At 45.7% G+C, this 22,831-nt stretch overlaps 2 protein-coding genes across 2 annotated transcripts in view; one reads left to right on the top strand and one right to left on the bottom strand.

The window, feature by feature from the left end:
* The first annotated feature begins 3,755 nt into the window (after positions 1–3,755).
* Positions 3,756–7,365, top strand: Srp14 (signal recognition particle 14). The gene is made up of 5 exons (XM_041678811.1): positions 3,756–3,873; positions 4,009–4,081; positions 4,469–4,581; positions 6,447–6,479; positions 6,906–7,365. Exons 1-5 carry the CDS (start codon positions 3,850–3,852, stop codon positions 6,993–6,995), a joined length of 333 nt encoding a protein of 110 aa, XP_041534745.1. The 5' UTR covers positions 3,756–3,849; the 3' UTR covers positions 6,996–7,365.
* A 576-nt stretch (positions 7,366–7,941) lies between these two features.
* The window catches only part of Eif2ak4 (eukaryotic translation initiation factor 2 alpha kinase 4), an 86,965-nt gene continuing 72,075 nt past the window's right edge, over positions 7,942–22,831 (bottom strand). The window contains exons 30-39 of the mRNA XM_041678810.1: positions 22,059–22,166; positions 21,211–21,339; positions 19,108–19,194; positions 15,597–15,709; positions 14,056–14,114; positions 13,399–13,496; positions 12,072–12,140; positions 11,320–11,364; positions 9,117–9,235; positions 7,942–8,184 (exon numbers count right to left, since the gene is read on the bottom strand). Of these exons, the coding sequence (XP_041534744.1) occupies positions 8,127–8,184; positions 9,117–9,235; positions 11,320–11,364; positions 12,072–12,140; positions 13,399–13,496; positions 14,056–14,114; positions 15,597–15,709; positions 19,108–19,194; positions 21,211–21,339; positions 22,059–22,166 (885 nt within the window). The 3' untranslated portion in view covers positions 7,942–8,126. The remainder of the gene's footprint in view (positions 8,185–9,116; positions 9,236–11,319; positions 11,365–12,071; positions 12,141–13,398; positions 13,497–14,055; positions 14,115–15,596; positions 15,710–19,107; positions 19,195–21,210; positions 21,340–22,058; positions 22,167–22,831) is intronic.

Genomic DNA, 22,831 nt, shown 5'->3' with positions numbered 1-22,831 from the left:
GATGTCTGCCTGCTGGGAAGACACTGGGGCCTTTTCTGTTTTATCTAACTAAAGGAGAAAGAAGACCAGTGCTAACTGCATACATTTGGAGGCGCTAGAAACTTCCAAAGAGGGGTTCCTGGGAGAGAGACCATAGTTCTGACTATATAACTCCGGTTGCCCAGGAAGTCACTAGCTAGATCAAACTGGCTCCCAATTTGCATCTATCTGCCTGCCTGCCTCTGCCTCCTCACTGCTAGGATTTGGGGTACATAATACCAGGCCTTCTCAGTTCTGGGAAGTGAAAGAAACTTTAGTACTAGTGTAAGTCCTTACAGGATGGTGGAATTACCTCCTTGCGGCTGGAACACAACCCTTTGGGGTAGGTCCAGGTCTCACACAAAAATGAGGGACCAGGATAACTCCAGACCCTCTGATTCAAGTTGAAGCTGTTCACACTGTCTCTATAGGGTACTATGGCTGGGATTAAAATTTATCACTTCATGTAGTTGCTGAAGGAGAAAGAAGCCAGAACAGAACCTTACCTGGTAAGCCACAACCTCGTGGTGATATACAGATTAATAGAAATGGGTTAATTTAAGATTTAAGAGTTAGCCAGGAACATGCCTAAACTAGTTGGCAAACAGTGTTGTAATTAGTGTAGTTTCTGTGTGATCATTCGGGTCTGGGTGGCCGGGAAATGAAAGAGCAGTCTCCTTCTACAAAAACATGGCCAGAGTGTGTGCTGACATGCCAGTGTGGTAATTCCTATAGGAACACACAGACTTCCAAAACACATTTTCTCCTCCCTCTGGCTTTCCCTGGGGTGCCTTCACCACAGATAATCTCATCCCACTGTCTCAGCAGGGATCTAGGTCTTAGGACCTCACTCTGTCACCCTGAACCCAGCCCTGAGTCATTTCCTACTTTCTGTCTCTCTCTCTCTCTTTTTGGTTTTCGAGACAGGGTTTCTCCGTAGCTTTTGGCTCCTGTCCTGGAACTAGCTCTTGTAGACCAGGCTGACCTTGAACTCACAGAGATCTGCCTGCCTCTGCCTCCCAAATGCTGGGATTAAAGGCTGCGCCACCACCGCCCAGCTCCCTCTTTTCTTTCTATCAGGAACAAAATCCAAATTTACTGGGGTTATGGACCTACATGATCAGGCCACTGGCCTCCTCTCTATTCTCCTTCATTCCTATTTCCATGTTTTCTCTCCCTCAGAGTAGAGTAGGAGGAAAACACAAAACTGTGAGTGAGAAGCTACTTCTAGATAAGAGTCAAGAAACTTCCATAACGTTGTGATCAGCACTGCCTGCACAAGAGATGGTACTCTTTCTAAAGATACTGCAAACAGTGAACTCCGCTGTCTTAGGATGCTTTTGGCCTCTTTTATTCCTAACTGTAAACAATGCACCCCAGAAAACCACCTTACACGTTCATCTAAGATAGAAGTTTCTAAGTAAAGCATCTTATTTTGTAAAATTTTTGTTTATTTATTTAGCCATTTGTTTATTTGAGACAGGGTTGATCTGTGTAGTTTTGGTTGTCCTGGAACTCTGTAGACCAGGCTGGCCTCAAACTCACAGAGATCTGCCTACCTCTGCCTCCTGAGTACTGGTATTAAAATCATGTGTCACCACCACCCAGCGTAAATTTATTTTTAAACATTGTTAATCTTTAAATTTTATATATACTTTGAATGATGTAACTTCAAAAATCATAAAATCATGTATATATATTTGATGGAGGAAGGTCATTGGTTAAATAAAAAGAAACTGCTTGGCCCTCATTGGTTAGAAGATAGGTGGGAGGAGTAAACAGAACAGAACGCTGGGAGGAAGAGGAAGTGAGCTCAGACTCCACAGCTCTCCTCTCGGGAGCAGACGCCTCAGAGAGACGCCATGCTCCCAGCTCCCAGGCAGAAGCAAGCGATGAAGCTCCGACCCAGGATGGACATAGGCTAGAATCTTCCCTGTAAGTGCACCTAGGAGCGCTACACAGATGATTAGAAATGGGCTAAATTAATATGTGAGAATTAGCCTAGAAGAGGCTAGATAGAAATGGGCCAAGCAGTGATTAAATGAATACAGTTTGTGTGTTGTTATTCCGGGCATAAGCTAGCCAGGCAGCTGGGGTGCTAGGGACGCAGCCCCGCCGCCCATATTACTACATATATTCATTGTAAAGATGCCCAACTCTCTCTCCCCATACACGAGGCACGCACCTTGGGGCTGTGCACCCTGCTTCTCCTAAGTATCTTTCTAAGCCCTGGTTCTTACATCCAAAGCATGTATATACTCTTATTTCTGCTTTAAAGTGGCCAATGCTTCTCTGTAACTCTGAGCTGAAGCTGTTTGCTGTGGTGCAGCTGAGAACTGGGCTTTGTTTGAACGGAGATTCTTAATCAGGGAACTCCTCAGAGTCCTGGCGTTAATCTGAGCTGTGTCTCTCTGCAGGGGAAGCTCCCCTGACCACCATTTAAAGAGGTGCCTGTCACAGCCACTGTAACCTTTCTTCGTTGTCTTTACAGTATCTGTTATCGGAAGCTCAGTTACTCACTTTTTTGGTTATTTCCTCCTTACCTGTTTTAGCAAATTCAAGGAAACCAGGACCTTAGTGTGTCTCTGAACCACTGTACCCCCAGACCCTACAAGTACGCAGCACAGGGTAACAGGCACTCACCAAAAGCATGTTGCAAGATTGAAATCTTGCCCTTTCAAAGGCCCAGGGTTCAAGTTGGCTTTCAGTAGAGCAGGGCCTAGAACCCTGGCCTCCTAACTAAATCTGGAGGGAGAATTGGCCTGGACTTTAGTCACTTTTGTTGGAACTGGGGGTTGGACTTTAGGGCCACCCAGCCTACTTAGAGAGATTGGGATGCAGATAGGCTCAATGGTAAAGTATTGATTTGCCCAGCATACACAAGGCCTGGAGTTCTAGGACCACATAAACAAACATCTATGGTTAAGAATGGCAATGGAAATAGCAACGGTGTGGTGGAAATAGAATGGCCTCTATAGACTCATATATTTGAACTGTTAGTCACTAGGAAGTGGCACTATTTGGAAGGATTAGAAGGATTAAGAGGTGTGGCCTTGTTGGAGGAAGTGTGTCACTGGGGGTGGACTTTGAGGTTTCAAAGCTCATGCCAGGCTCAGAGTCTCTCTGCCTAAGCATCAGACTATAGAACTCTCAGCTACGTCTCCAGTACCATGTCTGCGGCATACAGCCAGGGTCCCTACCGTGATGATAATGGACTAGCCTCTGAAACTGGAAGCAGGCTCCCAGCTAAATGCTTTCCTTTATAAGAGTTGCCTTGGTCATGGTGTCTCTTCACAGCAACAGAACAGTGACCAAGACAAACGATTAAAGCTTAGTTAGCTCTTCTGGGAACCAGACAGCGCTCCACATTTCAATATTAACGCTTCTGCTCTTCTAGTACCAGACAGTAGTCTATATTTCAATAGAAATTCATCTGCTCTTCACAGCCATGTTGTGAAAGGGGTACTGTTATTCTCACTTTAAAAATAAGGAACCCGAGGCAAAGGACTCTTGGGTAACTTGAATGTTTCTATCAAATCTTTCTTTTGCTCTCATTTCTTCCCGGCCTGGGGTGAAGCATGGCATGACAGTCCAAGGCCCAAAAATGCCAATGTCATTCCTCATCCTGGACAGGCTGAAGGTGTAGGGGTATGTGAGTGTGTTGTGTGTGTGTCTGTGTGTGTAAGGGGTGGCGCGTGCACAGGAGCGAGGCATGGATTGGCGGAAGAAGTGCAACTACGAGCGGAAGCCCCGCCCATCACAGAGGAGACTTCCGGCTGTAAGCCATCGCCCCTGCTTCTGCTGACGGAGTTGAAACTTGCGGAGACCGGGATGGTTTTGCTCGAGAGCGAGCAGGTACCCGCTGCCCCGGAGGGCCGGGGAGTCGAACAAGTGGGGTCAGCTCGGGCTTCTCCCTTTGCGGGCGGGCCAGGGCGGTGACGCGGCGGGGCGAGGACTGGAGGCTGCCTAACTGGGCGTGTTGTGTTGCAGTTCCTGACGGAGCTGACCAGGCTCTTCCAGAAGTGCCGGTCGTCGGGCAGCGTGTACATCACCCTGAAGAAGTGTAAGCAGCCCCTGGGGCCGGGGTCCGCGCGGGGCAGCGGCTGGGAGGGGGCAGTCCGGAGGCCGTCTGCTGTCGGGGAGCCCCGACTCCAGGGCTCAGGGTCGCGGCGGCGCTGGCAAGTGTGGCTGGTAGGGCTCCCGGCACCCACTCACCGTGACAGACGCCCACGTGTGCCAGGCAGTCCAGTCCCTGCTCCGTTAGTGAGATCGCATGTGCCTTGGGGGTCACAGCCTCAAGTTGTTGCCCCCACGTTTGGCCATATCCTAACCACTTAGTGATGGTGGATTGGGTCTCCCCTGTGACCCCTTCTCTGCGATTTCCACCTTGGCCCCAGCAGCAATGCCTGTGGCGGTGTTCACCAGGATGTGTTATTATTGCTTTCCGCAGATGATGGTCGCACCAAACCCACGCCGCGGAAGAGTTCTGTGGAGGGCCTCGAGCCCGCAGAAAACAAGTGTCTGTTGAGAGCCACGGATGGGAAAAGGAAGATCAGCACTGTGGTGAGCTGGAGTCTTGTCTTTTCTGCCTTATTTTTTAAGTCTGTCAGTCTGTGAACTCAGTCTCCTAAATAGCTGAGGTACTGGTGCAACCCATGCCACGGCCAGCTAGTAAGCTGAATTGTGAAAAAAATCTTAGGAGCTTGCTGTGTAGTTCAGGCTGTGGTCTCAGAGGATCACAGCAGGCCCTTCAGCCTGTACTGGGGTCACAGGGCTGTTATTAGCGGGGACAGGTACAGGACGATTTTTGTGGGACTAGGCCAGGTCTTCATCATGCTAAGTCATCACCGTGTTATGACCACCACCACCAGCCCCCTGAACTGTATCTTAAAACTATATTAACCCAGGAGGGGCGTGTTTGAATTATTCCTTCTTGCTTTCATTCTTGGCCAGTCACTTCCAGGCTGTTTTGGGATCAGGACTCACTTTTTGCTTTGTTTGTTTCAGATGAGGTCTCATGTAATTCAGGTTCATTATGTAGCCTAGCATGGCCCTGAACCCTTGACTCTGCTGCCTGTCTCCAAAGTAGTGGGATCATAGGTGTGGACCACCTTCCCAGTTATTTCATAGTACAAATTATCAACAGTAAATGTTTAAAACAGAAAGTAGAAGCCAAATGCTTGTTCTGCTAAAGTTTCTCTGGAAATAAAATGAGTATATTAGGTCCATTCTTTCAGCAGCTGTTATGAAGACTGATTTCTGTGCTGGGCCTTCAGTAAATAATTTATGGGGATTAGATGATTTTGGTTTTTCAAGACAGGGTTTCTCAGTGTAACAGCCCTGGCTGTCCTGGAACTCACTCTGTAGACCAGGCTGGCCTACAACTCATAGAGACCCACCTGCCTCTGTCTCCTGAATGCTGGGATTAACGTTCTGCGCCACCACTGCCCTGCTAGATGATTATTTTCAAGCTGATTTCCCCTTGTTTTTGTGGTTCACTTAGCAAACCTGTAACTGCAGAGTAGGCTTTGCACTTGAAATTATAGTCAGAAACTGTGGTCTTTTTGTGAAAAGTTGAATATGACAAAAATTTCCTGATTCAAAATGATGGACTGACTTGTCACATTAGCCCATGAAACCCATGGAACTGCAGACAGTAACTGATGTGTGTCATCCTCTATGAGCTATCCTGAGGAGACTTTTAAAGCAAAGCAAGTTCGTGTGGCTGTCAGAGAGGAAACTGAGGACTCTTCCTAGGCATTATTTCTTTTGTGGCAGCTGGAAATGTGCCTATATTAGTTTGAAATAATGGAAGACAAAGTGGGTTTTTTTTGTCGTTGTTGTGTGTGTGTGTGTGTGTTTTTTTTTTAATTCTTCTTGAGACAGGTTCTTGTTTCTCTAGCTCAGATTTGGCCTGGAACTCATTTTCCTCCAGCCCAAGCTGGGACTCAGGCCAGTGCCACCATGCTCAGTCGAGGGAGTTGGATTGATGTATCCTTTGATGTCTCTCTGAGTCCAGGGAAGAAACTCAGGGGCATCTGTATAAGTGATTTTTTCCCCCACCTTAAATTTAAAGCTGTCTTGCCCTCTCTGCATCACAATTGCAGGGACTGGGATTACCAGTGTGGGCTTGCCTGAGGGATTTTTAAGATGAATAGGTTTGGTGGGAGCCTACTCCTGCCTTTCCATCCTGGTGCAATCTCATGTGTAAGAAGGCACAGGGCTCCCTTGCTTGTTGGCAGAGTCTCTGTGCAGTCCTGCAGCCTGCTCTGCAGACCAGGCTGGTCTGCCGCCAGAGTGCTGAGAGAAAAAGGCATGTGTGTCACTGTGTCTGGCCTAGGTGTTGTCTTGATGAAGCATTTTGAGATCTTAGGGTAAAATAGGTGGTGTCTATGTCTATAAAAAGAGGTGGTCTTTTTCCTTTCCAGGTGAGTTCCAAAGAAGTGAATAAGTTCCAGATGGTAAGCGCCATTTCCTTGTGTCCTCCATTTCTCTCTAGAGGACTGGGTACTGGTTGGGGGGCGGGGGGACCGTCACTGCTTGCCTATGGTGTTTGATTTTATGAATATTGTCCAATGGTGGTTTTTTTCCTTTGAGTTTTTAAGGCTAGTTTTGCTTAAACTTCACATATACTGTATAATATTGTCGAACGTAAGTTGCCTGGTGTTCTTTTTTGCTTAAAAAGAGTGCAAAGCCTGCAGCTCTCTGTGGAAGAGTGTCTCAGGAGCTTCTGAAGGCCTTCTCCGTGGCACACCAGTTCCCAGTGTGGGTGTCCCATGCTGTCCCCGTAGCTCTCTGATGCCAGCTGCTCTGAAGTCCGTTGTGGAAGAGTCAGCTGTTGCCCTAGTTTGTACCTTTCCTTGCTAAGCCCCTGTTCTGGCTTCCAGGCCTATTCAAACCTGCTGAGAGCTAACATGGATGGGCTCAAGAAGAGGGACAAGAAGAGCAAGAGTAAGAAGACAAAGCCAGCACAGTGAAGGCGTGGCCATTACCAGCCAGCTGAAGTGCAGCTTCCTGTTGGCTGCTTTTGGCACCCTCTGTATGTAACTGTTTTCATACAAGCATCGTTTAAGGGAAGGGTTGGACGATCATAAGGTAGTTGTGCTAAGAAGCCAGTTGGTTTTTGATCTCCATCGTATGGCTGGGTATTCTTAGATTCCAGCCTTCAAGTGTCATCTTTGAGATCCATGCATTGTCAAGGCCATCCATGCTAGCTGTTTCTTTGCCTACCCTGTTTGTGACAGTAACTACTAACTCTAGAATGATAGTTACTCAATGGTTTTTGCCTTGTCTTTGAGAATACTGTAATAGAAATCTGACAGTTTTATTAAAAGTCATGTTATCCTATGGGTGGGTTTATTTACTTGGTTGTATAATTTTAAAAAGTTACATTTATTTTTATGTTCGTGCACACATTTGCTCTGTGCCACAGCATCAGCTTGTATGATAGGTTCTCTCCTACCTCATGTATCTTGAGATTGAACTCGGAAGCAAGTATCTTTACTGCTAAGCCATCTCCCTGGACCTTGTTGTCTAATCTTGTAATTTCTTCAGCAAGTCTGAGTTCTTATAGCCAAACAGGAATTCACTTAATGACAACAGAATAAATATTATGTTACAGAATAAAGATTCTGCCTGGTGTGGTGGCACAAGCCTGTACTCTCAATGGTCTGGAGGCAGGCCAAGTTTGAGTTTGAGGCCAGCCTGGGCTGCATACTGAGACCCTGTTCTGCACTTCCACCTCCAACTAAAGAGACAAAACAGATCACAAGGGATGGCTTTTGATCTCTATGTCTGTTTATCCACTTGGAAAATGTTAGAACATTTTCATGTGCTTAGAGTGCAGGATCAAGGGAAGAAAAAGGTGGTTCTCAGCTCCATATACCTCTAGTGCTGGCAGAGCTGCAACTGGAAAACTGCAGATATGTATGAAAGCATTTATTATATCCAAAAAGATAAATTTATAACATACATGAAAAACCTACAAAGTTCAACTTTGTAGGACAGCTTATTAGAATTTCATGTTGTAATGAATTGAATGTACAACATTCCATTATTCCAGTGTAAGCCCCTGTCCATTCGAACAATGCAGCAACAGTTCTTCAGCGTCAAAACAGAATTCTGTAGTAGTCATCTCTGTAGCTGTACAGGAACAACACCGACACCCTGCAAAGAAGGGACAGGCAGGCTGATGGCAGACTTAACTCAGTAGGGTAAAACACCAGCTGAATGTGATGGGAGACTGATCACTAGAAGAGTGTGTAAGCTTTCCTGGAGCTGCAGCTAACAAAGGCTTGATGTAGAAGACAGCCACTCACTACCAGCTTCCTCGACACCCTTGAAGTTACATGGTAATATACATGATTGGCATTTTGACATACACAGCATGTATGTATGTGTGTGTGTATGTATGTATTTATGTATGTATGTCTTTTTGCTTTTTGTGTGTCAGAGTCTTATATACCCCGTGCTGACTTCAAACTTGCCTTTAAGGCTAAAGATGTCCTTGGATTCTGATCTGTGTTTACTTCCCAAGTGTTAGGATTATAAGTGTGTGCCACCATCCCTGGCTTATTTCTTTAATTAAACATTTTCTGGGGCATGGGAGATGGGGGTAAGGTGCACGCCAGCAAGCACCGAGTTTGGATCCCTGGAACCAATATCGAAAAGCTGGGCAGAGTGGTACACGCCTGTAACTCTAGCCTTGGACAGGGTACAGATAGGCGGGTCCCTGAAGCTCACTGATGCCAGTCAGCCTAGCTGATCTGATGCGCTTCAGGTTCAGAGAGATGCCCTCTCTCAAAAGGAAAGGGTGAAGTGTGACTGAGCGAAGTGACATAACCTCAGGCCTCTACATGCCACGCAGCCCCACCCCTTCCATGAAAAAGCCAACGTACTTTTAGAAATAGGGTACCTGGATGAACAACATAATTGGAGCAGCTGCACTCAGGCCCACGGGGTTTGTAACAGACAAGATCCTCACTGTGATTCAGATCTGAGTAGGACTTACTAGCTGTCAGTCACCTTTCTGAATTGCCAGACCTCAATAAGAAAAACCCTTCCCTGAACTTTAACCACAGGAAACCTGCGTAACTTACTTCTTTTCCACTTTGATGTTATAAATTTCATCACAGACGAGTTTGAGGTATCTTTGCTTTGGCAGGCGTGACAAGAGCTGCTTCACAGTTGTGTTAAATGCCTGTTCATCAGCATCCCACTAGGAGAGATCAGACCAGATATGACTGCAGAGGAGCAGGGTCATTGCCTGGCCTTTGCTGGGTCAGAAGAGTGGGTTCTCACTTTGAAGACTGCAGGTGTGGGGGCGTCTTAACCTTGCCACAGGTGTGCCAGTGTGCCTTTAGGTTGCTGTTCCTGGGTACTTTGTGTAAGCGGAGACTGTGGCCTTAACATCTGCTCACTGGACTGGATCACAAGTCCACAAACTGCCACAGTGCTGGCTGCTTCCTTGTGTGGTCGCCAGGGAACGAAGAGACAGTCTTACTCTGGAGCACTGTCTGGCCCTGAACTGAAGACCCTCCTGCTTCCAATTCTTAGCACACAGTCTATTTTATTTTTAATCCATGACTAAACAGTATGGATAGATAAAAGTTATTTGATGGGAAAATTTTAAATTGATTTTTATTGAGCTCTACATTTTTCTCTGCTCCCCTCCCCTTCTACTCTCTCCCATGCTCCCAATTTACTCAGGAGATTTTGTCTTTTTCTACTTCCCATGTAGATTAGATCCATGTATGTTTCTCTTAGAGACCTCGTTGTTGTCTAGGTTCTCTGGGATTGTGATTTGTAGGCTGGTTTTCTTTGCTTTATGAGTGAATACATGTGATAATTGTCTTTCTGGGTCTGGGTTACCTCACTCAAAATGATGTTTTCTTGCTCCATCTATTTTCCTGCAAATTTCAAGATGTCACTTTTTTCTGCTGTGTAGTACTCCATTGTGTAAATGTACCACATTTTCCTTATCCAGTCTTTGGTTGAGGGGCATTTAGGTTGTTTCCAAGTTCTGATGTGAAATGTTTTAAAAATTACTTATAGCCTGTAATCTCTGCTCCTGGGAGCCTGAGGCAGGAGGATTACTACATTTCAAGGCCTTCTTGGGCTCTGTGCTGGTTTGTTAAGGACACAAACTAGCCTGGAAAGAGGAACCATCAGTAGAAGAATTGGCTCCAGTAATTGGTCCCTGGGGCATTTGCTTGAGGTGTGATTTATGTGGGAGGGCCTAGCCCACTATGGGTGGTGCCACCCTGGGCGGGTGGGCCTAGGCTACATAAGAAAGCAAGCCGGCCAATAGTCAATAGTCGCATTCCTCAGTGGGCCCTTCCTGGCCTGGAGTTCCTGTCTTGGCTTCCCACACTAATGGACGCTAGCCTGAAAGAAGTGATAAATGTTTCATCCCCAGTTGCTTTGGGGCAGTGTTTTATCACAGCTATAGAAAACAAACTAGGGGGCTGGAGAGATGGCTCAGAGGTTAAGAGCATTGCCTGCTCTTCCAAAGGTCCTGAGTTCAATTCCCAGCAACCACATGGCGGCTCACAACCATTTGTAATGAGGTCTGGTGCTCTCTTCTGGCGTGCGGGCATACAGACAGACAGAATATTGTATAGATAGTGAATAAATAATTTTTTTTTTAAAGAAAACAAACTAGACAGGCTACCTGGTAAGATCTTGTTTTCAAAAAATAAAATAAAAATCATGGGAAACTTCAATTTTTCTTTCTTTTTTTCCCTCTCTCTCTCTTTTTTGGTTTTTGTTTTTTCCAGACAGGGTTTCTCTGTGCAACTTTGGAGCCTGTTCTGGAACTTACTCTGTAGACCAGGCTCGCCTCGAACTCACAGAGATCCACCTGCCTCTGCCTCCCAAGTGTTGATATTAAAGGTGTGTGCCACCAAAAACTTCAAATTTTTAAAAATTGGAAAAAAATGTATAGAAATATAGGCCTGTAAACAAACTGACCTAAATTTTTGTTTTTTACAACAGAATCTTCTATGTGGTTGTGCTTCTCTAGCTGGGAGGAAGGTTTGCTTGGGAAACACATGGTACAATGGGTAAGAGCCTAGATTATACTAGTCTTCTAGGCTCAGGTCCAGGCGCTGATACTTGGTGGCTGTGTGATTCTGACCCAGGAATGCATATAGCACATACTAACAGAAAGGCTTAACGGTACTAGCTAAATTCCCAATGCTATCAGACAGACACAATTACTAAGACAATGTAAGAGCTTTTCCCAGTTTTCCTCTGACAGGACTATAGGAGTCACAGTGCAGCACAGGTCCCGTGGCTTACCTCTAGTGATAAGAACTGTAAGACTGTTTCTTTGGGCAGGTCTACCTGTTGACACACAGAAATACATATCATTTTACGCAGCATCCACACTAGGGCTGTGCTGTCATCGTGTGGGTGATAACAGGGTTGCTCTGGATGCTGTGAGCCCCCACCCCCAGTGATGTGCATGTGTGCAGGCCCAGGCTGACACGGGAACTGTCAGCTGCTGTTCCCTCCTCTTTGAGGCAGCCCTCAGTGGAATTCAGAGCTGACTGATGTGCCAGTCTGTGAGCCAGGCCTGTGGGGTCCCGTCTCTGCCTTCTGAAGTTGTAATCTTAGGCATTTTTGTGGGTTCTGGGGATCTGAGCTCTCGTCCTTATGCTTGCATGGCAAGTGCTTTAACCATAGAGCCATCTTCCTGGCCCTAAAGCCGACTTTAAATGGGCTGTGAACTAACAAGGACTTGAGACTGGATTTCCAGATTTCACATCCACCACACCCCAGAGGTCAAGCTGCCGCATGTGCCTAGTAAGGCCTGAATGTGAGTGTGGCCTTCAGAAAAAAGAAGAGAAGGGAAAAACACACCAACCACCTTCTTTTCCTCCCAGTTCTGTCTAGCTCTAGGCTGCCTGTCACATCAGGAACAGCCAGGTCTGACTCCAGATACAGGTGATAGCAAAAAAAACCCCAAAAACCAAAAAACCTGAATTCTGTGGCTACACTAGACAATGCAGACAGATGCTAGCTTCAAATTGTTAAAGAAAGTGACTTACAGCCAAAATTTCAATTTCACTGCTTTTCTGATGTAAATTGGCAAGGGTAGTCTGAAGTCGGGTTTGTACCTAGTAAGAAAATGGAGTTCAGAGCACGTTAAACCAAGCTGTCTGTCCTATTTCCTGTTCCAGAAAACAGCAGGGCAACAAAGCCAGGGTTAGAAAGGATTCCAATAGAACACAAAGATTTGACACACGCTAGAGGGACTTGTTATGCTGCCCACGTGGGCCTTCCTTCCACTTGTGATCTTCCCAAGTAAAGAAAACCACCACAGCTGGTTTACAAATGCTCTTAATAGCTGGGCTGTGCTGAGACAGGCGGATCTCTGTTGAGTTCCAGGACTTTAGTTTCCACTAAAGCTTTGCAGAGATATAAACAAAAATGTAACACCTCAGAGACTTCTGAACACAAAACACCACTGTTCAAACTGAAATGATTATTATTTTTTTTGAAAATAGAGTTGGCTGGGTGGCGCACGCCTTTAATCCCAGCACTTGAGAGGCAGAGGCAGGCGAATCTCTGGAAGTTTAAGGCCAGCCTGTCCAGGACAGCCAAGGCTACACAGAAAAACCCTATTTCGAAAAACCAAGGGAAAGAAAAAACAAAACCAAAAGCCCAAAACAACAGCAACAAGACCCACAACTGCTCTTCCCATCCTCCCCCTTATGTTTGTGTCACGCTCCTGTCACTCACACGCAACACACTGAACTTGCCCTCTCTCCTGTTTGTCCTTTGTTCTCTAAACTCACAGTGAACATGTGTCTAAGGTTACACACATGGCCTTAGCACAGGCATACAGCAGACACCGAAACCATGTCCAGAACGAGAAACTCACTCTTGTGACTGCACTAAAATGCTCTTATTTAGAAGAGAAACAAGCCACTTCCAGCTACCACGGGTCATCTGTTGACAGTTGCTGCCTAGGGCAACATCTTTGGTGGACAAATCGGCTGAATTATGGCACCAGAGACGGTCTGCTGACATCTTCAGAGCAAAAGGTTAAATAAATCTTTTATTTCCTTCCTGTTGTTTTCTTCTCTGTAACTCTTGTTAGAAAACCAAGGACACAGGGCTGGAGAAATGGCTCAGTGGTTAAGAACACTGGCTACTCTTCCAGAGGACCCAGGTTCGGTTCCCAGCACCCACACAGCCACTCAAGTCATTTGCAGCTCCATTTCCAGGGGCTCTGATGCCCTCTTTTGGCCTACAAAGGCATGAGGCATACACGTGGTGCACAACATACATGCAGGCAAAACACTCACACACAAAATAAAACCTAGTGAAAAAAGAAAAAAAAAAAGCCAAGGAAAGGTGGATGTGATGTACCTGAATCTCATGCCGCCTCCTGGTGCTGGCTGACAGCTTTTCTGGGGATATAATACTCACGGTGGGGACTACTGTTGTTCCATGGATTTCAAACAAACCTGAGGCAGAAAGTTTCATGTTATACAGCCTTTATCTGGGCCCAGTTTCTAGACACAGCAACTATAAAGAACTCCGTTAGTGTACATCTGGTTATGGTTCTAGGAGCTAGAGCACATCTGAGCCTTCTTTCGTCTCTTTGAGACAGGGTTTTGTTCTATACAAATATTTATAGACCAGGGTGGCCTCAGACGGCACCCTTTGCCTCAGTCTCCTGAGCGCTAAGATTACAGGTATGTGCCACCGTATCTGGCTTGAGATACATGTCTTCAATCCCTTGTATGGAGGAAACATCCACATTTCATGTGTACGGCAAACAGGGAAATGAAGGTTAAATCACATGTATGGCTGCAGCGGTGAGCCAGACTAGGGTTGGAGGGTATCCTGAGCCCAGGCCGCGTTAGTGCATCCAGGATGCTGGGGCACAGCTCATGTAATACAACCTTGTTGTCATGTTCCTTTAAAAGGTATTTTCAAGGGAAGGCCAGCCTTAGTTCCTGTGTGCTCAGTGCAGACGACACAGCATTATTCTTACACTTGGGTTCCAATTAGTAATTATACCTGAAGCATTAGAAAACGAGCCCTTCAGAGTCTGTACAGCAAGATTATCAGAAGCTTCTCTAAAAACAAGCAAACAAACAATTAGGAAATCATCAATAAGGCAGAAAGCAACTCAGATAAGGGTGCGCTCACAACATGCTGCCTTTCCTATTGAATATAAAAATATGGGCCTCTTGGTTATTAGTTGGAGGGAAAAAAACAAAACAACGGAAAATGCTCTTAGTGATCCTTTTGGTCATGAGCAAGTTAAAAAAAAAAAAAGAATTAGGAAGGACATGATTGAGGTTAAGAAACACCTAAGAAAACATTGTGATTCATTCTGCTGGGTCTGAATCCTGGCTCCACATAGGCAGCTATTTTAATGAAATGTAATGGACTAAGTCCACACTCTTCTTTGTTTATTTTAAAATTTTGTTTAGATGTACTTAGATGTGTTTAGTTTATATGTATGAGCCTTTTGCCTGCATGTACATATATGTATCAGGTGGTCAGAAGAAGGTGTTGGATACCCTGGAACTGGCTGGAGCTACAGAAAGTTGTGAGTCACCATGTGGGTACTGGGCCTTGACCCGGGTTCCTCTGCAAGAACAAGCTTACCCACTGAGCCATGTCTCACCCCCAAGCACTTAGAGTTTTAATGACTGTACTTTGCTAAATTAATATATAGGAGATTGAGTCATGTGTACATGAGCTCTTTCCCCAAAACCTATTATTAATGTATCTTTTGATTTGCATAGATGAAAACTGCCAAGAGTCTCTCACTAAACAGATTGAAGGCAGACAGATGATGACTTTTTAAAATGATTTTTAAAAACTGTGAAAATACTGCTATGGTTTGATATAATTTAAATGTGTTTCAAAAGTTCATGTGCTGGCAGCCTGGTCCCCAGAGTGGAGATATCGAGAGTGGGGGGGCTATTAGATAATATTAGGTCACGGATGCATGGCTTTGGCAGAGATTAACGATGGTTTTATGGAGTAAGTTCTCTCAAATTCAGGTTGTTATGAAATATTTATTTTCTATGCCTACGGCTGTTTGCATTTCCTCATCTCTGTCGTGTTAGGGCACAAACGGGGCTTTCTCAGAAAATAGATGGGGCTGCCCAAATTTGACTTTTGGTACAAATTGTCAGCTAAATTACTTTTATTTTTCCTTTCTTTCTTTTTCTTTTTTCTTTTTGGTTTTTCGAGACAGGGTTTCTCTGTATAGTCCTGGCTGTCCTGGAACTCACTCACTCTGTAGACAGAGTGGCCTTGAGCTCACAGAGATCTGCCTGCCTCCCAAGTGCTGGGATTAAAGGTGTGTGCCACCATGTTATAAATACTACCATCTATAAAAAGAAGAAACATAATACAGAAAGGCAAATATTGCAAGCAAGATATGACAAGTCTTAGTCAAGTGACATAATTAAAATGTCAATTGAATTATTCAGAAGCACCAGAATCCTGATTCATCTGTCTCTCCAGAGAACCAACTTTAAATTTATGTAGGGTCTGTTCAGAGTCTGTGCAGAGTCTTCTGGGATTTTGTTCTAAGTTACCTGATACTCCTTTCGTCACTGACTTTGGTCCTCAGTTTCTGCAGGACATGATCCACAAGATCTGATTCCAGCACACGCTTCTCTGTTTGTCTCTCCTTCTCAAAGGACTTGACCTTGAAAAGAACGAAACAGTTATCATTTGGAGGTTTCTGATGCCAAAAGGGGAGTTCATGCCCTAGGGAGGTGACTGGGCTTGTTGTCAGCGGGTCCTTAACTGGGGGTGATTCTGCTCCCTGGAGAACACTTAGCAATGATTTTTTTTTAAAGTAGCACTTTAAAAATGTTATTTTATATATTTTGTGTGTTTATGTGTATGCCTATGGGTGCATCCATGATGTGTGTGTGGCAGTCAGGGAAGAACTTGCAGGAGTGGAGTCCCCTCTACCATGTGAGTCCTGGAGAAGGAACCCAGGCTTGACTGACGGCTCTGGAGATGCTTTTATACCACAGCTGTGTGTGTTCCAGCATCCTGATATAGACCTGACAAGGTCAAGGTCAGAGATGAAGCAGGGATGAACCACATGGCTCCAAATGTTGAAAGTGTTGTTGCTGAGATACAGTGGTTTGTTCAGGAATAGTTACGAGACAACAGAATTAAAACAAGAAATGGCCATGATGGGGAGTTCCCATATTCCCACATTATTCTCTTAAACATCCCGTCAATCACCGAGGTGTCTCAGATGTCAGCTCTGCCTCCCTTTATAAACCAGACCCTCCCGTCCCATGTTCACAGTGCCTGCCCTTTCACACTAACTTCTGGCCAGCGCCCAGCTGTGGCCTGGGCTAGCCTGATGCAACTGTCCCATTGTTTTCAATTCCCCCACTCTCCCAATAACATCCTGGCAAATAAACATTTTTCAAATTTAATTCTGATGTTCCCTTTATCCAGACTTCTACTGGCTTACTACTGGCTACTACATCTCATCCAAACTCCTTGATTTAGCTATGACCATTCTCGCCTGCTGAAATAAGTAGCCTTCATCCAAAATAGACTGTTGGGGTACAGTGGCACTTGTCCTTGGGCGAGTCAGAGCGGCAGCTGTCTACTCCAGATGCTCAGGATGGGGCCCACAGAAGGGCGAGAGAGTTTCCCTCTAGGTGTCCACCTCTCACCCCACCCGCATGTACCCTGTCCCAGCTGCGCGTGTGTAGATGGTGGACTGGGGCGGGGACTGCGGAGAAGCAGCTGTCAGGAGCTGTCACTGCTGCAGCTGCCTTTGAGTCACCCACACTTTTGTAAGTAATCTCAAACTCATTGCTTCCCCAAGCTGGACTTGGATAAAATAGTTTATTTGTCCTCTCGGGTACTTCTGTACAACTCAGTGGGAAAAGTCACACATTGGATAGAATCAGAATGTCGTCGTTGTCGTCGTCTTCTTCTTCTTCCTCTTCCTCCTTCTCCTCCTCCTTCTTCTCCTTCTCCTCCTTCTTCTCCTCCTCCTTCTCCTCTTCTTTTTTTTTTTTTTTTTGCTTTTTTTCCCCAAGATGGGTTCTCTGTGTAACAGTCCTGGCTGTCCTAGAGCTCTCTCTGTAGACCGGGCTGGCTTTGAACTCAGAGATCTGCCTGACTCTGCCTCCCAAGTGCTGGGATTAAGGTGTGCGCCACCACTGCTCAGCCAAAATCAGAGCATTTCTAAAGATGTGTCCCTGTCTTTGAGACAGCCTACTACTAACACTCTGTGACCTTTGCTATGCCCTCTGAATAAAAGGCCCTTCAGCACACACCTATAGCCTGCCTATTTGTGTGTCCAGAAACCCCACCACCTACCTGCTACCACCTTCTAGGTTGAGAATGTTCTCTGCCGGATGCTGATAAGCATTTCCTAGCTCATAGTCATGCAAAAAAGTCAATGTTCCCCATCAAGTTATATTTGCACAACCATGTTTATTACTGTCCAGCAGAGATTCCATTTCATTATCAGTAGATGAATGGATAAAGATAACGTGGTACATAACACACAAACACATTTTTCAGCTGTAATGGAAATAAAATCATGGCATTTGCAAGAAGATGGATGCAACTGGCAACTATGATGTTAAACAAAATGAGCCAGATACAAACACTGTGTGTGTTCTTTTATGTGCAATCTAGGGGAGTGCGTGTGTGTGTGTGTGTGTACACTCAGGCTCACAATAGACGGAATCACAAAGAAAGGCAGATCTTAGGGGGTGTGGAAAAGGTAATGAAATCCAAATGACATGAAACCAAAAGGAAGGAAGGGGGCCAGAAAGAAGAGGGTAGGCCGGTAGGAGGGGCCGGGTGGAAGGGATAAGAAGAAAACCAAGTGCAATGGCAGGTATGTATGAAAATGCCACTTGGAACCCAGCATTTGTATGTTAGTTTAATAATAAAATGATGTGTGAAATTAAATATGCTATGTTAAAATGAAAGACGGAAAATGCAAATTACTAGTATCAGGAACCAAAGAGGGCTCTCCCCAGAGCTAAGAGAGAGTGGAGAAACAACAAAAAACAGGGACTACCTGAGATGGTCACAGTGAAACTATGATGGAAGAGGCAGCTCAACTGCTATATATGTAGACCAGTGTGGGCTTTGTTTACTTGTTTCATTTTTTAAGTATGTATATATTGTTTGTGTGTGTGCAGGTATGTGCACATGAGTGCAGATTGCCTGTATAGGCTGGAGGTGTTGGATCCTGCTGGAGCCGGAGTGGTTGAGTCCTGATGTGGGTGCTGGGAATCAAACCCAGGACCTCTGGAAGGGTGTTCTTACCACTGAGCCGCCTCTCCAGCCTGGCTTGTGTGGTTTTGTAATGACCATACCACATATCTGTGGTGCAATTCTAATTATAGTTGCATACAAACTCCTACAGGAAACACAAGTCCAACTCATTTATAAGACTCTGCTATCAAAACTTGACAACTTTGCAAGAGAACGAGGGATAAAGGTCAATTTTTTTTACCTTTAAAAATAATATTTAAAAGGAGTCATGAGGTGGTAGGTTTATGGACACTTTTAGTTAGGTACATCAAAGTAAGATTGTTTAGGACGAATCCAGAAGACACGCTGGTGACAGGCTCAGCTCTCCTAAGAAAAGAGCTGGCTCAGTGGCTCAGTACACTGGCTGTTTTTTGCAGAGGGCCTGGGTTTGATTTCCCTGTGACCGCTCATTACCATCTGTAACTCCAGTTCTAGGGGATCTGACGCCCTCTTCTGACCTCCATGGGCACTGCACACATAGATGGAGGCAAAACACCCATACATGCAAAATAATAAGTTAAAAAAAAAAAGGTCTGATATTATTTACTTTTTTCAGGAAGACGACCAGTCATGCTAGTGAGAGTTCAGAGCCAGAAAGGAGGGAGAGCATGCCGAAGCACACACAGGCACGCCAAGGCAACATACTCTGAGGGAAAGGCTACCTGATTTCCCAGCAGTCTCACAAATGCGTGGGAGTATAGTTTTCCTGGGATTGAATCAAGGGTCTCACCTAGGCAAGGCAAATATTTGGCCCCTGAGACACATCTCCAGCCCTCCTACTATCTTTACCTTAACATGGCTTCCTTCTTTATCAGAGACCAGGGCCACATAGGTGATTTCATGATGTCTGCAGTACTCCTGTAACTCTTCTTGGGACTGAAACAAACAGCAAGACAGATGAACACAGTGTGCCTGGAGCCCCTTCAGGTCATTACAGACAAAGAAAATACTGCTTCCAGTTGTATTCCCAAAGTGAATTACTAAATATGCTGACTTCAGGGGATAGGAATGCTGAGGAAGAGGAGCACAGAATTCCAGGAAGGAACTCTCTTGTGCTTTCCCTACTTTCATGATTGTTTTGAAGGACAGCAAACAAGTAAGGTAGTCGTGACAGGAAGAGATTTTCAGTGGCTTCAAGTCTTAACAGAAGGTGCCAAGAACTGTAACACAGACAGTCTTTTAGGAAAGTAGAGGAGTCAGGAAACCGTAGAAGGCAGAAAGCAGAATTAAGCTGGGTATTATGGTTCTTGCCTGTAACCTCAGCACTCAGGAGGCTAAAACAATCCCCTAAGAACCTGTCTCACAAAACAGAAATAAAGCAACAGAATACTTTTCTAACATGAAACAAACAACTGATGCTTTTTCTATCACATGATTAAAAACTGATGCTTAGCCTTCTGACAGCAGCTTTTATATGAACACACACAGAGCAGCTGCAGAAGACTGCCAGAGACTTAGCCCGTCTGTGTTCCTGGTCATTGCAGAGTCCTGGGGTACCATTAGTGTGGCTAATCTAGAAGGACCCCTCCCTCCATCATCTGTCTGTGACAGTGCAGACACCGGGTATCTGAAGCTCCCACCCCCAATTCTGAAGGGCAGGCTGGTGTCCATGGTGCTACTTTCCTCACCTCCACACCCATAGCAGGAGGAGGTCTGCAGACTCAGACACACCAAGCCCAGAGTAGAGCGCCTGCCCTCGCCATGGCCCCATGTGGATGTCCACATCCTAGTCCCTGGAACCTGCCAATGATTGCCCTGGGCCATCTCGGGCTGAGACTGGCAGAGGTAAGGACAGGAGCCTCAGGGAAGAAGCCGCCACACGGCTGAGTTTAAAAGGGAGGAAGAGGCAAGGAACAGATCCATCCCTAGGGTCCTGCCAATATTAATCCGGGCTTCCAACTTCCAGGAATTAAGCAAACAAAATCACTAAGCCCCTGGGTTTGTGGTCATCTGTTATAGGAACAATCAGAAGTTAATGGAGAAAGTTAACTGATAGTCTCTGGGTGTACACTCTGGCAGGCACGTCCAGTTTTTTTCCTTTTTGAATGTAATGTATTTAATTTATGTGTATGTCTCTGTGTGTGCATGTCTACATGTGTATAGGTACCTGCAGAGGCTAGAAGGGGTTGGATCCCTGGAGCTGGAGTTAGTTGCTGATGTAAACCACTTGACATGGGTGCTGGGAACAGAACTTGGGTCTTCTGGAAGAGCAGCAAGGGCTGCTAACCACTGAGGGCTCTCTCCACCCTCTATGTTTAACCTTCTGACATTGCTATATGACAGTGGAGTTAGACTCCCGAGAGGCAACACAAACAGGGAACACAAAAGATAATAAAGACAGCAAACGCCCAGCTTCTTTCTTACTCTCATGATCTGAGACTAAGACCTAACAGCATGGCCCTGCTGTCAGCAGACTGCACTAACAAGTCCAAGGCTAGATCAGGACACAGTTATTCAAAGTTTTGGGCCTATCAGCTTCCCTGTCTTTGTTTAAACTGACCAACCCTAAATAAAGGGACAAAGACTGCTCAAAGACCCTTCAAACTCCCAGCTCTCAAGGAGCCTGGACTTGAGGCTCCAAGACCCGCCTCTGCACAGTTGAGGGTCTCTTTATGTGCCTTGCTGTGTCTGAGATTTTCCCTCCTGCTTCCTGTTGTGCTCAACCAATGGAGACCCCAAGACAGTACCAGTATCATCTACAAAGCTCACCCTTGAGAACCTCACCACTGAGCTACAAGTAAGAAGCAACAACAAATTTCTCAGTGTTATAAATAGACTCTGGATTTGGCTGGCCCTATGGTTCCAGGTGGCCGTGGGGTGACGTGCCTGTGAGGGGTTGATTTATCCTCATCCTGTAACATTTACACTCCATTCATAGCTTCTGTCCCTTACCTGTGACCAGTCATACATGATCTCCGCAGTGATTCCCGCTGTCCAGAGTTTCTGGGTTAGGTTGATGGCCCTGGACATGGACATCTGGCCAACGCTGACAACCAGGAGGTCACAGGAGCTTACTGTAACCTGGTAAGAAGCAGCAGTTACACCAGGGGAACACTGCAGCTGTGGGGGTGAGAGCAGCACCCTCAAATTGTGAAGAGCCACACAGTGCAGATGGCTTTGGTTTAAGATGACATTGTGGAAACAAGACACAGTTAAAAGAACTTATGTCTGTCTTTTAACACAGACATCATTTTGGCTGTCCTTCACCACTAGGAAGGTACATTTCTACCCCTCTCTGGGAAAATGGATCTTGCCTGAAATGGGGAAAGGCATTTTTTAGCTTTATAGACTATAGCTGGGTTTTTGATCAAGTGCATTGACAAAAGTGTGTTAGGAAGCTGGACTATTTTATCTCCTCATCTCCTTTATATTAACCGGGTCAAAGTGTTCCCCTGAGTTCTGTCACCTGCTCTAAGCAATGGCTGAACCCAAGGAGGAGGTGATGGGACACTGAGCCACAGTGAGTCAGGTGCAGACAAAACAAATGGGACTTTCATCTGGCATTGGAAGTGGAGGGGCAGATTTGGGGACCAAGCTCTCGGCCTGTGGGGTCTGCCATTGCCACCACGTGGGTGGCTAGAGTCACAAGGGAAGGGAACCATGTCTAGCTCGTGTCTGCGGCTGTGATAGAACTCACTTGGTGAGTGAGAGTGTAATTGGGGAGGCTGAGCTCCCAAGTTCAGTAGTGGTGCTGAGCAGTGGCGATGTCTCAGAGCATGCTGGGAAGCAGCAGGACTTACAGGCTCTTCCATGTTGAGGACAGCAGTGAAAATCTTGTCTATGGCTATGCTGACACCCACAGCAGTAGGGACTGGCCCCAGAGCCTGTGGGCCTCTGAACTTGGGGATCTGTGGAGAGACCAGAGGGCTGGTTATGGAATAGGGAAATATGGTGTGGGGAAAGCAATAGTAAAGGAAAAGCAAGCTCTCAAATGCCTAGCATGATGGTGCATGCCTATAATCTCAGCACTTGGGGGCAGAGGCAGGAGGAGGATCAAGGGTTCAAGGCCAACCTTGGGTATGAGAGAGTCTGAGGCCAGCCTGGGCTGCATGAGACAATGTATAAAAACAAACAAACAAAAGAGCTCCCACAAACAAAACAAAAAAACCCAACAACTCCCCCCCCCCCGTAAATAAAACCAAGTTTTGTGTCAGTAATTAAAGAGTCCAACAACAACAAAAAAAAATGGTGTGTGTGTGTCAGAGAATTGAGCACGCATTCAAATTTAGGAAAATATTGAGTGTTTTGTCTAGATCTAAATGGCTCACTGTGCTAGCCGCTAGCTACACGTGACTACCAAGTATCAGAAATCCCCAAGCTGACACGCACTGTGTGGGTAAAGCACATGCTTGCTGCAGACTCAGAATGATTAAAACCAAGCTTTACAAGTTTCAGTGCTTGTTGAAGTAGTACTTGGGATATAATAGGCTAAATAAAACTTGGTAGAATTAACCGTGCCCCTGCCCCCTGCTCTTTCTTTTCTGTGTAGCCCTGGCTGTTCTGGAACTTGCTC

Source organism: Microtus oregoni, unplaced genomic scaffold, assembly GCF_018167655.1.
Source record: "Microtus oregoni isolate MIOR12 unplaced genomic scaffold, Mior012 000031F_ref0000149, whole genome shotgun sequence".
Lineage (NCBI taxonomy): Eukaryota > Metazoa > Chordata > Mammalia > Rodentia > Cricetidae > Microtus > Microtus oregoni.
Note: the sequence above shows the minus strand (reverse complement) of the source record. Positions and strands in the feature narration are given on the sequence as shown.